This window comes from Muscardinus avellanarius, assembly GCF_963383645.1.
Source record: "Muscardinus avellanarius genome assembly, chromosome: 4".
NCBI classification, from domain to species: Eukaryota; Metazoa; Chordata; class Mammalia; order Rodentia; family Gliridae; genus Muscardinus; species Muscardinus avellanarius.
The window spans coordinates 126306160-126324496 of NC_137789.1; the positions used below are offsets into that span (position 1 = coordinate 126306160).

At 34.1% G+C, this 18337-nt stretch overlaps 1 protein-coding gene across 2 annotated transcripts in view; it reads left to right on the forward strand.

Moving 5' to 3' along the window:
* Positions 1-18337, forward strand: part of EXOC6 (exocyst complex component 6) — a gene marked incomplete at both ends in the record, with an annotated part of 189414 nt that overhangs the window by 70746 nt on the left and 100331 nt on the right. For both annotated transcript variants that reach the window (XM_080693998.1, XM_080693999.1), the window contains 7 exons: positions 49-253; positions 2893-3048; positions 5397-5465; positions 10645-10728; positions 16031-16077; positions 16201-16321; positions 18150-18221. In XM_080693998.1, the coding sequence (XP_080550124.1) occupies positions 49-253; positions 2893-3048; positions 5397-5465; positions 10645-10728; positions 16031-16077; positions 16201-16321; positions 18150-18221 (754 nt within the window). The remainder of the gene's footprint in view (positions 1-48; positions 254-2892; positions 3049-5396; positions 5466-10644; positions 10729-16030; positions 16078-16200; positions 16322-18149; positions 18222-18337) is intronic.

Genomic DNA, 18337 nt, shown 5'->3' on the forward strand with positions numbered 1-18337 from the left:
CCAGGCGATGAGAACTTTATTAAAAGTTTTCTTTTTAACTTTTAACAGGTATTATTCCGCCCTAAAAACTATGGAACAATTAGAGAACGTGTACTTTCCCCGTGTTAGTCAATACCGGTTTTGTCAGCTAATGATAGAAAATCTTCCTAAACTCCGTGAGGATATTAAAGAAATTTCCATGTCTGATCTTAAAGACTTTTTGGAAAGCATTCGCAAACATTCTGACAAAATAGGTGAAACAGCAATGAAACAGGTGAGATTAAAAGGAATTTTGATAAAATATTATTTAATAATCTAGGATATAAAGTAGGCCCAAGTTTAACTTCTTATGTGAAATGCTTTTGTTGTTTAGTTTTGCCTTTTTCTTTCTTTTCTGGTTCTTGTTTAGGATGGATTTCCTTCAGTTATTTACCAGATGAACTCTCAGCAACTTCCTCCATTTATGTGTGCTGCATTAAATTTTGACAGCAACCAAATCTTCTATAAATTTTGCTAATAACTGCAGCAAATGGAAGGAAATAACAGAGGCAAATGGAAGACGTTCGTGCTAAGACTCCAAGTTGCTCTCTTTATAAAACACTTTACACGTATTAACTTTGAATTAAGCACTGTTACAGTTCAATAATAAAGACAGACAATGGGAACGTATTCAGCAGTTATAAAGTTAGTATTCCTACTTTTGATTCTGCAGTTCCACTCCTACTTATTTATCAGTGAGAAATGGAAATATGGCCTCCTGACGTTCATAGCAGCTTTGTTCAAAATTGGCCAAAACCTGGAAACCCAATGGTTATTAAAAGGAGAATGTATACACTAAATGTGGTGTATTTATACCATGCATTAGTATGTTAAAAAAAAAGTGAGGTACTGATAATGCAACAAACATTTGAATCTTACAGATATGTTGAACTGCAGAAGTTGGGCACAAAAAGGCACAAACTGTGTGATTCTGTTCATGCACAGCTCTGGAGCAGCCAAAACAAGATTAAAAAAAATAATCAGCACACTGTAGTCAACCAGAGGCTTAGGTAGGGGATTTCTAGAAAGGAAATAAGTGAAAATGTTCTCTACCATGATGAAAGTGTGTGTCAAAAGTGGACACCTATGATGAATAAATCTTAATCTAAAGAAAATTGTAAAAAAAAATAATAGGGTATATGTGGAATGAGTGGGTAAAGGTATAGATGAGACATGAAAGAATGTAAAAAATTAGATGTTGAAGATAATTGATGGGTACATAGGAGTTCATTATATTAAACTATTTCCTTTGTTTATATTTAAAATTTCATTGGCCAAAATTTAAAAAATGATTATAATTTAAAGTTTCAAAGAGTTAGCTGTTAAACTCATAATTGCATCGTAGAAATACAATATTCAACATGATTTCTAACACTGCTTCTGTTTTAATTTTTTAAAGAAAGAAGTTTATCTGTAGCAGATCATGTTAAATCAGAGGAAATTAAAATTTAGTATATAAACTAAACTCCTTATTTTAACCTTTTAAAGTATTGTCTGCAAATCAGGTATTTTATTTCTGATTGTTTCAGCATTGCACAACAGTATACTGTGTGCTAGTATTTTCTTTTTTATTAAGGTGAAACTCATATAACAAAATTAACTACTTTAAAGTAAATGAAGCTGGGTGTGGTGGTGCATGCCTGTAATCTCAGTACTTGGGAGACTGAGACAGGAGGATCACAGGTTTGAGGCCACCCTCTGTAATGTACACACTCAGCAACCTTAGCAAGACCCTGTTTCAAAACAAAAAATAAATTTAGGGCCTACAAGTATAGCTTGGAGGTAGAATGCCCCTGGGTTCAACCCTTAGTACCAAAATAAATAATAAATAACAGTTCAGCTACAGTTAGTACAAATGTACAACCATCATTTCTATCTAGATTTGAGACACTTCATCGTCCCAGAAGAAAATCCCATGTCCATTAGGCAGTTGTTCTCCACTCCTTTCTCCTCCCAGTCTCTGCCCACCATCAGCCTGTGTTATGTCTCTGTAGATTTGCCTATTCTGGATATTTCATATAAATGGAACCATATAACAGGTGACATTTTGTGCCTGGCTCCCCCATGTTAATTGGCTTTGTTTAATAGATTGTTTACTTGGATGATGAATTGATTTTTTTTAAATTAATTTAATAAAATTAGAACTATATTCAGTCATATAGGTTTTGTGATATACATTGTTTTTTTGAAATTGCCTATTTTTTCTGTTGCAGTTAACTTTTATCTGTAGGTGAGCCAGAGAAGACCCATTTTCAAATGATTTTTGATAGTATCATTTATTCAGCTTAGTCTTTAGTTGACAAAAATCTCTTTATTTGTTCAGAAGCTACAAACTAGAACTAAAGCCAAATTTATTACCTTTCTTTTCTATGAAATCCAGGCGTGTGGTCATTTTCCCTCCCAGTGTTGCGGATGCTCGTGTAGTAACAGACGTGGTAGAATTCGAGGCCAGTGGGTTAGCGTTCCAGTGTCAGATTAGTAGCCTTGAAGAAGCAGAGACTCACAGGTGTAAGAAAATAAGATCCAGAGCCACAGTTCAGAAAAAGAATCCATAGGTTTTGAATCCTAAACGATGGTTATTTAGAGAACTCTTATTAATTTAAGAAAGCTCTGTGTTCAAAGAAAGCTTTGTGTACAAATTAGGAAAGAAAGGCTGAAATCAATGATATAGGTAATCATTTCAAGAAATTAGAGAAATAGAAAATTAAACTCAAAGAAAAAAGAAATAAAAACCAGAGCATAAAGCATAAAAAGAACAGTGTTTACAGGTACTATACCTACAGTAAGAAGCAAAGGAAATATGAACAAATATTTGAACCAGTTTTTGCCATAGTAAATTCTGAAATAATTCTGGTTTTGCTCTTTCTAAAATAGGCCCAGCTGCAGAAAACCTTCAGTGTTGCTCTGCAGAAGCAAAATAATGTAAAATTCGGTAAGAATATGTATATAAATCATGACAGAATTTCAGAAGAAAGAAATGAAATTGTACAGAAACATGTACTTGAGGAGGAGGATGAGAATGAAGAGGAGGTAAAGGGACGCCTTTCTTTGTCTGCTGTTAGATTAGTGTTTTCCTTTGGATAGTAATGTATAGCTTTGTGACTTAGTCTTCCCAAATTAAATTTATGTTGATCAGATTGCGGTGAACATTGGAATCATTTGAAATGTTAGACTACTTAGTTGACAAAGTGGATATACTGTAGATTATAATTGGCCTTTGTGTGCCTGGTACTGGAGATTGAACCCAGAGGCATTCCATCACTGAGCTACACTCCCCGCTCTTTTTTAATTTTGTTTAATTTTTTAATATAATTTTATTGGTGCATTGTAGTTTCACATCATAACATAGTTCAAAGTAATAGGGAAACAGGGTCTTGCTAAATTACCATTTGTTAAACTGGAACCTGGGATCTTCCTGTCTCAGCCTTCCAAGTACTGGGATTATAGGCATGTGTTGCTACACCCAGCATAGAGTATATTTGTAAACAACTGATAATTGAACCTAGGTGTTCTGCCATAATTAGCAGTACAACTGTAACTCTAGTGATTTTTTTGGTAGTAATCATATTTGAATTATCTGTGGCAAATTTTTTATTTCACAATATCTTGACCCTATCATTTGGCCTACTACTGGATAGCCTACCCTTTTTTTTTTTCAGTTGGTGCTGAGATACTACAAATTAGTTCTGCTTTGATTACAGTTAAGTTTTAAATATTTTTAAAATGTCCTCAAACATTTAGAAACCTTTAAATTATCCTTAAATATTTACTATTTGTCATCATTTGAATCCAAATTCATTTTGTTACCCTGTTACTTTTTTAATTCTCCCCACAAGATCTTTTATGAAGCCTATATTTTATCTTTGAATTCTTATTGAATTTAGTTAATATCATAGGGAGCCTAGTTATTCCTGATTATTTATACATTTTGTCAGTGAAATTTTAAATTCTTTTTCTATGGATCTAATTGGGTCACAATAAGAACTCCTAAATTGAACTATATAGATATTTACTTCTGGTCACCTCTGTGGATGGGGTTGTCAACCAAATGTTTACTATATACATTCTGCTTTATGTTACTATACATACATACATGTACATGTGTATATGTATGTGTGTACATATGCATGCATATATCTGCATATATGTGATGATGCATGTAAATAAATATGCAATAGATATTTGCTATTGTTCTGAAAACAGACAAATGAACAACTGTAGCCAGTTAAATATCTTCCTAATGAAATTGTGTGTTCATTATTCCCTTGAAATTAAATAAATTGTTTCTGAAATACATTTTTGTTCTTTCTTTGCATCCAGAAGATCTCTGTTTTCCCTTCTTTCTTGAAGTTAAGAATAAGAATAGACCAGCTATTCATCTTACTTCAATTTTTCCTTATCTGTTTAGTTGCTGAAAATATTATAACCATGCCTTAATCCCAAACCCTACTTTTAGAGTGGCTTGGTGTTTGCTTGTTCTCTCAGATCTCTTTTACTAATAGTATATTTTATTTTATCATTTTTCTCTAGCATATAGCATTAAAATAAAATATTTTTTAAGTCCACTCTGGAGATTCATGAGAATAGAAATGTATTCCTTTAAAAAGTGTTAATGTAGCCAGTCATGGTGGTCCATGACTCTGACCCTAGCACTTGGAGGCTGAGTTAGGAGGATCACAGGTTTGAGGCCAGCTTCAGCAATTTAGCGGGACCCTGTTTCAAATTTAAAAATTAAAAAAGGACTGGATGTGTGTGGGGGGAGGGTGTGGGAGTTAGCTTGAAAGTAGAATGCTCCTAAGTTCAATCCCGAGTACCAAAAAATGAAAATAAAAAGTCTTAATGTAGTTCTCAAATTTGAGAAACTTCATACTACTATATTTTATTCATTCTGAGCTTTGTTTTTATCTTAAAATCGATGGTATCATAGTTTCAGGCAGCTGTGTTCTTTCTTTTTTAGTGTCTTGTAAAGTAATAAGGATGGTGTTTTTAATTCGAAGGAATAGTGGTAAGCCACATGACTTAGGTGATTAAGACAGAGAACTTTGCCTATTGCTAAACTGTAAATCCAGGCTTCACCTTACAGAAGCAGCAGTGAAATATCTAGTTACCCAATGTAATTTTCTGGTAATCTGCCAAGCATAATCAAGATATACTTTATAATATAAAATAGTCAACAAGGATTAAAAAAACATAAAATAAACTATTGAAAATGCCAATATAAAATAAAACAAGTGTTTATATTGTGTGTTTTCTATGGGAAAATTAAATAAATACTATGACACAAGTCCATGAATCTACTTGACTATCTTTAGCTTTGTATTGTCTAATAGTATACTAACAGTTTTCTTTAATTTTTAAAAAATGGCTTTATTTTTCAGATCTTAACTGTTCAGGATCTTGTTGATTTTTCCCCTGTTTACCGATGCTTACACATTTATTCGGTTTTGGTAAGCATATGTTATATTTGTGTATATAAATATATGTGTATTTATATTATTAAAAGGCATGTCAATATTTTAAGCCCTAAAGGATGATCATAAGTCAGATAGGTATAAATCTTCATACAGTAAATATTTGTAAAATATCCACTGTGTGTAAGGCACTTACTTTTTTCTTTTAATTTATCATGATTAAATTTCAAGTAATATATCACTTCATATATCCTAAGAACCTTAGACTATATACAGTCATGATATACAGCATATGTACAAGTTATACAGATTATAACAGTGCTTTGACCAATGAAAGACTGCAAATATGACAGGAGTCCCATAAGATTATAATAGAGCTGAGAAGTCCTGTTGCCTAGTGACAGCTGTAGCCATTGTAGTATCTTAGCACAATGCATCACTCATGTGCTTGTGGTGGTTTTGTTGTAAACAAACTTACTAGCTGCCAGTCTTTCACAAATTAGAACATACTACTTCTATGTTATTGGTCTATGTATTTGCTCTGCTTTTTATTATTTTATAGTGTAGTCCTTCTACTTCTTAAAAAAACAAAAAGTATAGCTGTGCTGGGTGGTTTACACCTGTAATTCCAGTACTTCTGAGTCTGAGATAGGAGAATCACAAGTTCGAGACCAGCCTCGGGAACTTAGGCTCTCAGCAACTTAGAAGTTTAAAGTAAAAACTAAAAAAGGCTGGGGGTGTAGTTTGGATGTAGGATGCCCATATGTGGTTTGATCCCCAGTACCATAACGTATAAATGAATGAATGAATGAATAAATAAATAAAATAAGTAAGTTAGTTACCTATAGAACAGCCCAGTCAGGTCCTTCAGCAGGTGTTTCAGAAGAAGGCATTGTTATCAGAGGAGATAACAGCTCCATGTATGTTACTACCACCCTGAAGGCTTTCCAGCAGAAAAAGATAGAAGGAAGACAGTGATACTGATGATTTTGACCTTGTGTAGGCCTAGGCTCATAGGCCCGTTTATGTCTTAATTTTTAACAAAATGTTTAAAAAATTAAAAATTGATAAGTTATACCACATTTATCCTAGGTGTGTAGTAGGCTATGCCATCTAGGTTTGTGTAGTGTACTTTGTAATGTTCCCATAGCAACAAAGTAGATACATTTCTCAGAAGTATTTCTGTCATTGACACGTGACTGTAGTTTATTATCTCCCTTGTCTTTGTGATAATGTTACATTGCATTTACTTATAAATATATCATCTCTACATATGTTTACAGGATGTTAACTAGATACACTTTCACACATAACTGCTTTATTAAGATATAATTACATACCAAAATTTATTCTTTTTTATTGATTTTAGTTGTTGTACTGTAGTCACACGTCTTAATGGGGTACAAGATGATAGAGGCAGACATGCACACATCACTCATTTATTCTTTTAAGGATATAGGTCAGTGATTTTAGTATAGTCACAGGATGTGTGACCATTACCACTGTCTAATTCCAGAAAACTTCACTACTCCAAGAAGAAACCATTAACCCATTCCTCCCCTTCCTCCTTCCCCAGTCCCTGGCAACTACGTATTTATTCTCTGTCTCTGGATTTGTCTGTTCTGTTCATTTCAAATAAGTGGAGTGATACTATATATGGCCTTCTCTGTCTGTCTTCTTTTACATAGAAGAAATTTTTGGTGTTTGATTGAGAGCTTTCTTTCTTTCTTTCTTTCTTTCTTTCTTTCTTTCTTTCTTTCTCTTTTGCAGTACTGGGGATAGAAGTCAGGGGCATTTTACCTTCAGGCTACACCCCCAGTCCTATTTTTTATTCTTTATTTTGAAATAGGGTCTCACTGAGTTGCCAAGGGCCTCAGTAAGTAGCTGAGGCTGGCCATGAACCTTTCTTAGTCTCCCAAGTACTAGGAGTACAGGTGTGTGCTACCATGCCTGGCTTAAGCCTGAGTTTTTATACTTGGTTATATTTAATTATTCCTAAAAGTTAAGTGTGATAACTTTATGTCTGTTCACATATTTACGGAAGGCATATAATGTTTATCATACTTCTTTATAAATAACTTAGAACCTTAGTTACACTGTATTACATTGCATTATTTAAGTAATGAGAGAGTGAATAGTGAAAAACTAATTTATTAAGGTATATGAATGAATAGACCATTCATTTTGGGTTTAAATAATCTTAATCTCGATTGCAATTTGTAATCCTATCATTTATTTTTCATAGTTTCAATAATATTTTCCAAAGCACATATTAACATATTAATTTCAATTGCAACACGAAGCCAAACTTTTCCTGAGAGATATTAAATATAGTTAGGCTTCTTGGCTTGATGTGGAGATTGATTAGCGTTGCTAATAATGTTTTATGGTAAATGGTTTTTTTTATACATTAAATACCTAAATTGTAGCGGACTGTTTTAAACAAAAAGCATACTGCTAATGGGAAAAGTTCTATTAGGATACTAATTTCCAGAAAAAATTCAAACAAGGTATTCATTTCCAATACAAGTTTATGTTTTGTTTACTCTTTTTAAAAATGTATCAAATTCTTAGGATGTTTGGATCCGTTAAGTACTAATTATAATAATTCAACCTAGAAGACACTTTAATACCTAAAGCCTTATAATATCAGAAATAAGCATAAAATGTATTACATTAGAAAATATAACATTTTAAAAAACAGTTGAAGCTAGAAACAGTTTATAAGAGTAATAGATTGGAAATTTGAATTCAAAAAGAAAAAAATAATTGAAATCTTTCAAAATGGTAAAAGTAGATAATAGTTTGGATATATTTAAATGAGGTTGTAACAGTTTTATTTTAAAATTCTAAAGTAATAAAATGCTTTTTTTTTTTTTTTTTGTGTGTGTGTGTGTGTGTGTAGGCTGGTACTAGGGATGGAACCCAGGGGCCTTCTACCTCCAGGCTACACCCCTGAACTATTTTATTTTTTATTTGGAAACAGGGTCAAGTTGCTGAGAGCCTTTGTTCCTGAGGCTGGCTTCAGTCTTCCTGTCTCCAGCCTCCCAAGTACTGGGATTACAAATGTGTGCCACCACACCTGGCTATAAAGTACTTTATATCTTTTGCATTTACTTAAAATAATATTGAAAAAATTTAGTTATTTAGTAAAATTGTGTGAGGAGGACCACAGTTCTTTTGAAATTCTTTTAATCATTTGAGAAAAAAAATTGGAAGAGCTTTCTTAGGTCGTACCTATGTAAAAATATTTTTTTCATTATGGTTTTACTTTCGATAGCATTAAGAAAAATGAGTCAGGCGTGGGGGCTTGTAATCCCAGTGCTTGGGAGGCTGAGATAGGAGAATTGTACGTTTGTAGCCAGCCTCAACAACTTAGCAAGATCCTCTACAATTTAGTGAGAATCTGTCTCAATATGAGAAATAAATAGGACTGGGAGGTAGCTCAGAGGTAGAATGCTCCTGGGTTTAATTCCTATACCTAATTTTTCTGTGATTTCTCTTTGGAGCCTTAGGTGAGTAGGGAACTGTTGTTCCAGCCTTTCCTGCTGACTTTGAATGGGTTCTCCTTGAAGCAGAGGAAGACAGAGAGGGTGAAAATATAGTCATTCATTTATCTGTTGAATCATTCCTTGAACAATATTTATTGAGTGCTTTCCTCATGCCAAGCATTCTTCTAAATGATGGTGACCTAAATGGACCATCATTTAGTGATCTAGGTGGGCATGGACCGTGTTCTAACAGAATTAAAATCAAGTGGGAAAGTTAGATCTTTCCTGTTGAGTATGGTAGCCACTAGCTTTGTGTGACCATCTAAATTTAACTTAATTAAAATTAAGTGAAATTAAAAATAAGTGCCTTAGTCCTCTTAGCCACATGTCAAATGATCAGTTGCTATGTGTGACGAGTGACAGACATAGAAACTTCTATCATCATAGAAAGTTTTATTGTATAGCACTGAGACAGACTAATAATCAAGAAATTACAGTACAGCATAAGTGCTATGGTAATGAAGTCTAGGTTGCTGTAGAAATTAGAGAAAGTTTTGTAAAGGAAATGCATTCTATGGCAAATCCTGAAGGATGAGTCAAAATCATACAGAGAAAGAAAACTGGGAACATATTTCATAAAAAGACAGCACAGAAGCCTGTAGTGAAAATAGTGTATTGAAAATACTGAGAGTTAGGGTGTGACAAGAGATGAGACAGGTCATGTAGAGTGAATTGGAACATATTCAGAGGTTTAGGTTTGACAGCTAGTCTCTCTCTCCTCCCCCTCCCTCTCCTTTTTCTCTCTCTTTTGGTGGTACTGGGGTACTGGGTATTCCACCCAAGGCCTTGAGCACGCTAGGCAAGTTGCACCTCAAGTTCTTTTTTAAGTTTTTTTTATTTTTTTTGTGGTACTGGGGATGGAACCCTTCTTCGGGCTACACTCCCAGACCTATATTATATTATATTATTTGGAAACAGGGTCTCTTAAGCCAGCAAGGCTGGCTTCAAACCTGTGTAATCCTCCTGTCTCCATCTCCCAAGTGCGGGGATTACAAGTGTGCACCACCACGCCCAGCCAAGTCCATTTATTTACTTATTTATTTATTTATTTATTTATGCGGGTCTGGGAATGGAACCCAGAGACATTTGACCTCCAAGCTACACCTGCTGCCCTGTTTTTTTTTTTTTTATTCTTTATTTTGAAACTGGGTCTCACTGAGTTTCAAAGTGCCTCACTAAGTAGCTGAGGCTGTCTGCGAACCATGATCCTCTGGTCTCAGCCTCCCTAATGCTGGGATTACAAGCATGAGCCACAACACCTGGCTTCAAGCCCTTTTTAAATGCTATTTTGAGATAGGGTCCTGCTGAGTGGCCAGGGATGGTCTCCAGCTTGTGCTTCTGCTGTGCACATCCAGCTTGACGGCAAATACTAAATTGTTTGAACCTGATGTTATTCTTCCTAATGGTTATGATGCCAAATGAAGTTGCTATCTTTGAACAATAATGCCAAAAATTTTTTCTTGACTCTATATAGGGTGCCACCATTCAGCATATATATTTTAGTTTAAAAAATTAAAATTACTTTCAAGAGGTAAATAACTGTTTTAGGAGTGTATGTGTGTGTGTGTGTGTGTGTGTGTGTGTGTGTGTGTGTGTGCGTGCGCGCGCACACACACACACACACACTCATGGGAGTTTTTCTTATTCTGTTGACTTTATTTTAGGGTGATGAAGAAACCTTTGAAAATTATTACAGAAAACAAAGAAAGAAACAAGCATTACTCGTATTACAACCTCAGTCAAATATGGTAAGTATGTGAAAATTTTGTAGTAGCTGTGCTATTACTTTTTATCTTTTTGCCCTGCTTTAATTTATTCAGAGCATGTACCACTGTTCACCCAACTATAAATATTTATTGGATACCTACCATTTCTAATATTTAGTTTAGGTACCAAGGGTACAACAGTGAATAAAACTGAGAAGCCTCTTCTCTCATGAGTTTACATTTTATTAGCCAAGATAGTGGATAAAAAAAAACCTCTGATAAATAAATATATAAAATACCATGGACCCAGGTGTGGTGGCGCACGCTTGTAATCCCCGCACTTGGGAGGCTGAGACAGGAGGATTACACAGGTTCGAAGCCAGCCTCAGCTACTTAGTGAGGCTCTCAGCAACTTAATGAGACCCTGTTTTCAAATAAAATATAAAATAAGTCTGGGAGTATAGCCTGAATGTAGAAAGCCCCTGGGTTCCACCCCTAGTACCACCACAAAAAAAATACCATGGAGTAATAATTAATTTCTGACAGTATGATAAACTATGTACCTTCGTTAATCATCCCACTGAAATAAACAATTAACAGTGTTGGACAGATACTGTGTGTGTGTGTGTATGGTACTGAGGATTGAACTCAGGGATGTTCTACCTCTGAGCTACACCTGCAGCCCTATTTCATTTATTATTTCTTAAGCAGGACCTCATTTAGCAGGACCTCATTGCTGAGGCTGTTCTTTAACCTGTAATCCTCTTGTTTCAGCCTCCCAAGTACTGGGATTACAGGTGTGTGCCAACATGCCCAGCAACATTAATTTTTTTTTAAGAAAAAAAAATGTACTGAGGACTTTGCAGAAAAATATAATTAGGCCAAAACTAAGAGAGTAAATAACTTTTTTATGTTGGTTCAGATAACACGTACATAACTAGATGTGTTTCTGAAGGCTTATAAAAATTGCACATGAAGAGTGAATTTAGGCAGGGCACAGTGGTGTGTGCTTGTACTTGGGAGGTTGAGGTAGGAGGACTGCAGTTTCAAAGCCAGCTCCGGCAATGTAGCAAGCCTCTTATGACAAAATGAATTAATAATAATAATAATAATAATTATTATTATTATTATTATTATTATTTTAACAAGGGCTGGGAGTGCAGCTCAGTGGTGCAGCTTACTGGGTTCAATCCCTAGTAAAATACACACACAGAGACACACAAACACACACACAGTGATTTTTTTTTTTAATGTAATTTGTACCTCAGTACCTCTATAAAACAAATGAATGAAACAAGAAAACCTAAATGATGGTAGAAACCCAGGAAGGTTTAATTAGGGGCTGAATGTATCTTTTATCCTAGGTATATCCTTGGAAAAAGCATGAGATTTTGAGGATATGGAATCTAGAAGGCTAAGCCCAGTGCTCACTTAAAGTACACATCCAGTATCAGCTTATATCCCTTTTAAAGCTGAGGCTCTAAAGGATTTCAGGCTCCATAATTAGGATGACCGAGAGATAAAACCATCTAAAATACCCCCTATTTCTTTTTGTAAATACGGTCAAGAAAATAACCTATCTTAAATCTTGGTATACTGAATGAACAGAGGGAAAAAAAGAGATCTGAGTATTCATAACAAAGTTTGTCATCTATGTTTGTAACTCTAATTCATTCTAATTGGATAATAAAAAATGAGAGCGAACTGAAAATGTAAAGTGCCTCTGTGCTGTTAGTATCTTTAGGTGGCAGAAGCAAATGTGTATCTCTGAACTTTAGTCTCAGGAGTAAAGAATATTCTTAGTTTTGAGGAAAATTAGCAAGTCAGAGTAAAAAGTAAGTGCCAAATGAGTGAAAATCATTAAAAATGCAGCTTGAGTGTATGCCATTTTCAATATGTTCCACATAAAAATAAAAATAAAAAATATCAACAGAAAAAGATACTAAAATACTTGATATTTGAGTTATAAAGCTACACTATTTAAAATGTTGAAAGAAATAAAAAGCAAGCTTGTGAATATAAGAAGGAACAGAAACTCTAAGGAATGACCAAATACATGTGAAGAAAAATCAGAATATCTAGAAATTAAAGACACATAAACTGAAGCTAAAGAATTATGAATGAGTTTAACTGCTGATTCTTTGTTGATCAAGTAGCAGAAGAGAGGCATAGGAGATACAGAGAGGTCTAACTTAATATATCTAATCAGAGTTTTAGAAAGAGGACAGAACAAATGAGTCAGAGGAATAGTTGATGCTATAGTTGCTGATAACTTTCTGAAACAGATGAGAAATGGAAATCCAGAGTCACGCACAAGGAATCTCAAATAGGTTAAATAAAATAACACACACTCAGAAACTCCATTACGAAATTATAGAACACCGGTGACAGAGAAGATAGAAGACCTAAAAATCGTTATCTTGATCTAATTTATATTAGTGAATACTGCACCCAAAACAGCAGAATTCATAATGCTTTTCAAATATACATGGAAGATTTACCAAGACAAATCATATTGTAGGCCACAAAACACATGTCAAAAAGTATAAAAGACTTGAAATAACATAAAACTTAAGCTCTGACCACACAATAGGATATGATCATTTGCACAAAAAAATATTGATTCTTACCTCACTCAGCAGTTCAAGAAATGGGTTATGGACCTAAAAATTAAAAGCCAAAATTATAAAACTTTTAGAAAAAAAGGGCAAAATCTTTGTGCTCACAGGTCAGGCAACATTATTCTAGGTGAGATATATAAAGCATGAACCAAAAAAGTAAAAAAATTGATGAATTAAATGGCAAAATAAAAGCTTGTGCTTTTCAATAGGCATTGTCAAGAAAATGAAAAGGCAAGGTACAGACTTGGAAAAAAACACTTGCAAAACTCATGCCTAATAAAAGGCTTATATCCAGATTACATAAAGAACCGTGTAACTCTATAATTAAAACAAATAAATCACTTTTAAAATGGACAAAAAAGATTTGAATAAACATTTTATCAAAGATACCCAGATTGTAAGTAATCACATGAAAAGACAGGCCTGTGATTCCAGTGACCTGGAAGGCTAAGGCAGCAGGATTGCAAGTTTGAGGCGAGCTTGAACAACTTAATAAAACCCTTTCTCAAAATAAAAAATAAAACGGGCTGAGCATGTAGCTCAGTGGTAGAGTGCCCCTAGGTTAGATATCAAGTACTGCAAGAAAAAGATGTTTGATATAATTTTCATCAGGGAAGTGTAAATTAAAACCACGATGAATTATGACTACATGCTTACTAGGATGATTAACTTAACAAATAGATAATACCAAGAGCTGGTGGTGAGAATGTGAAGCAGTTGGGACTCTTACATTTTTGTTGAGTATAAAAATTATATTGCTGCCATATGTAGCAGCACATGCCTGTAATTGCAGAACATGGAAGACTGATATAGAAGAAACATAGGTTTGACGACAATCTCAGCAACCTAGAGAGACCCTATTTTTTTTGTGTGTGTGGGTCTGGGGATGGAAAAATCTATAAGCATAGTGTATTTTTAAATGTCTTAGTATCTTGTAAACCAGGTAAACAGAATGTCGGAATACAGAATATGCTTAACAGACTTGATCTAATGGGACATAGACAACTCTTGTTTCAGCAATTGTAGAAACATGCTTTCAAACACATGAAATGTTATAAAATTTAGAATACATAATGTGTTATAAAGCAAGTATCAAGAAATATCAAACACTTGGTGTCATATAGAGCACATTTTCTGGTCATTGTGTTTTTGTGCTAAAATTTATTACTAGTCATTATCTCCAAAGTTGAAAAAAAACCCAGAAGTTTGATCATGTTTATTAAGTATGCCAAAATACCATCTGAGCTTTATTAAAATATTAAATATTTTATCTAAATAACTTATACAAATGAAAGATGATAAAATATTTTTTGTCTCTTGTTAAAAGTATAGACAGTAGGCAATTGTAAAGTATTAATTTTATTTTTTGGTGTGTGTATGTGGTGCTGGGGATTGAACCCAGCCTCTGAGCTACACCCCTAGCCAATTTTTTTTTTTTTTTTCCATACTGGGGAAGGAACCCAGGGGCATTCTACCTCCGAGCTACACCTCCAGCCCCAATTTTTATTCTTTATTTTATGAAACAGGGTCCCACTGAGTTGCAAAGGGCCTTTAATTAAGTAGCTGAGGCCAGATTTTATTTTTTATTTTTTATTTAGAAACATTGTCTTGCTAAGTTGCTGAGGTTGGCTATGAACCTGTGATCCTCCTGTCTTGTTCCCCAAGTACTGGAGTTACATGCATGCACCACCATGCTTGGCAATTGTAGACTATTTTAAGGAGATTGACTTTTGTTATGAGTCAGTATGAAAAGGCATTGAAAGGGTTTTTGGCATAGGATGTAATGTTCTGATTACTGTTTAAAAGCATAGTTCAGACAGCTGTTGGAGAATAGACTGTAGTGGGCAAGCCTAGAAGCTGGGGAGGCGAGGTAGGAGGAGGCTGCTTTAGCTCAGGTGAGAGATGGTATTGCTTCAACCAGAGGGCTGAGATGGGGCTTAGAAATCCTGTTTTAAAAGTTGTTCAACTATAGTTTCTCCTTCTTTGTCTAGAGTTCCTCCTTGACCTATTTTCACCCTATTTTCCACATATTAGGGAAAGCATCCAATTTCTTATTTTTTGTGACTGACTAATCTCACTTAGCATAATGTTCTCCAGTTCCATCCATTTCCCTGTAAATGACTATAGATGAGCAAATAAGGCGACTCAGCTGAAGATCCCCTTCATAGATAAGTCATAGATAAGAGGGGAAAAGAGAGAAATTCATTTAATGATCTTATTAAATGATCTATCTTCATAGATAAGAGGGGAAAAGAGAGAAATTCCCTAATGCACATGATGTACATTCACAAACATGTCAAAGTCAGTCATTAAGCCAAACATGAGAAGGCGGGATAGGGAAGGGAATGGGGTGGGAATTGAGTAAGGACTGAGTGATATGTACATTTATACCTCTGCCATCGTGTACTCCATTAAGATATATGACTATAATGCACCAATTAAAAAAAAAGAAATGACCAGTGAGGTCCCACTAGCTATTTTAAAAATTAAATGAGATAAACGTGAAAAGAAAAAAACCTTGTTCAATGGCTTACCTTCTTTTAATTGTACATTCTGTGAGCGCAAGGACTTTTTGTTATTTACAAGTGTATCCCTGGTACCTAAAATATATGCAACATATAGTAGGCTCTCAATAAATATTTGTCAATGAAGTTGCAGTGACTTGGAACCTTTATGTTACTGGTATTTATTGGTTTAAATTGATTTTTATTTTTTATTTAAAGCATGAAACAGTTGATGGCTATAGAAGATATTTCACTCAAATTGTAGGGTATGTATCTAATATGGAAATAATTTACTAATATTATATTAAATGTCAGAAATAATTGTTTTTTAAATTGGGGCCTTTTCCCCTTGTTTAAAACACATGCTATGTTGGTAATTACTGTTCTAGATTCTTCGTGGTGGAAGATCACATTTTACATGTGACCCAAGGATTAGTAACCAGGGCTTACACTGATGAACTTTGGAACATGGCCCTCTCAAAGATAATTGCTGTCCTTAGAGCTCATTCAGTAAGTGAGATGAGTCTTGTTATTAAAATCTTAATGCAGTTCTTTCAAGAACTTCAGAGCTACATAATGTCCAAGGAAAACTGTCATCTTTCTGCATGTTTTTGTAATTGCTCAGATTTGGAAGTAGTAATGTCAGGCTTTCATTTGATACCAGGCAGTGATTTTTGCAACCGACGGGGGTTTCCCAAAACATTCTTATTCTAGCATTATAGAAAGTGAAGAACTAAGCTGGTCTCATTAGCCTCTACGGGCCTCTTCACTAGATCATTGAAAAGCACCATGGAGAAAGGGCTTTTAATTATCACTCCAAATTCTTTGTTCCCCAAATAAACTTCACTATTAGAACTCAATTAAACTAGTTCTCTTCAATGTCTATATTTTCAGGAACACTAAAATTATGAATTTCTCAAAAAACTTGCAGTTTTCAAAATGTGAATTCATGAAATTTTAAATAATGAACCTTAATGTAATGAGAGATATTAAATGGATTAAAATTAAATGATCATCTATTTTTCTACTGCCCTTCGTGGAAATAGTAAGCCTGTTCATTTTATAAAGACAATAATTGATCAGAATAGACTTTTCTTTAAGGCAGTAGTTCACTACAGTAAAATACATACTTAAAATTTTATAATCTGTTTATTTATAATAATTTTAAAGTTGGTAATATTTAAAATTTGAGTATTTTTAGCTTATATAATGTTTAGATTATAAAAAACTACATTTTAATTTACTAGGAATCTGGATTCTTGATATGCTTTCTAATGAACTACAACTTTTTTACATATTAATAAAAAATAATACTTTGGGGGTGAGTTTCTGGGAATGAAACCCAGGGCCTCTCACGTGCTAGACAAGTGTTCTACCAGTGAGCTGTAACCCCAGCCCAAGAATAATACATTTCAACATGGTTTATCTTTAGATCAGCTCTAAGTATATAAAATTATGACATACTTCCTATTAACTCCATGACATTAAGCATGGAGCCATAATAGCAAATTAAACATATCACATTCACATTTTTTTAAATGCTGTTAAAGGGACAGTGAATTTCCACTATTTGTTGGAGATGAATACTTTTCTTTCGGTTAATTACTAAGAATATATAAATTGTCATTCTTACATTGGAAAAAGTAATGTATCTTTTTTATAAGACAGTGAATAGAAAAAGGAGTGAAAAATGAAAATACATGGCCTGTGTAAAAACCATTGTATCTGTTTAGAAGCACTAGTTCTTAAAATTTGAGGATTTTTAGAAATATAAGCATCATCCTTTTTTTTTTCTTTCTTTTTTTTTTTTTTTTTTTGTGGGTCTGGGGATGGAACCCAGAGGCATTCGGCCTCCAAGCTACACCCTCTGCCCTATATATTTTTATTCTTTATTTTGAAACAGAGTCTCACTAAGTTGCGGAGTGCCTTGCTAAATAGTTGAGGCTTTCTGCAAACTGTGATCCCCCGGATTCAGCCTCCCGAATGCTGGGATTACAAGCGTGTGCCACCATGCCTGGCTAAGCATCATCTTTTTGACCAAAGTTTATTGTATGAAAATTTTAGGAAATTTTTTTCATATGACAGATATGTTATATTCTGATATGTTATATTTATATCTTTGTTTTAGATATGTTATGTTCTTATTTATCTCTAAAGATTTATACTCAATAGAAGAACCCAGTTGTGGATCTAACCAAGACTTAAATTTTCTTGTAAATCTGATAGTTGAAGAGAAAAATTGTTAGGTTCTTATTTCTTAATTTTGAACTAAGTGACTGTTTTTGTTGTTGTTCTGTTTGTGTTTCCACCCCGCTCCTGCCCTCCCCCACTGCCTCAGTCCTATTGCACTGATCCTGACCTCGTTCTGGAACTGAAGAATCTCATTGTCATTTTCGCAGACACTTTGCAAGTGAGTGTTGACCTAACATCTAGTTAATGGCTAGAATGAGCACTTAAAGACATAAATACTGGCACTTTTGAAACTTTTGAACAAATGAATTTAGAATACTTGATATGGTTCTAGGG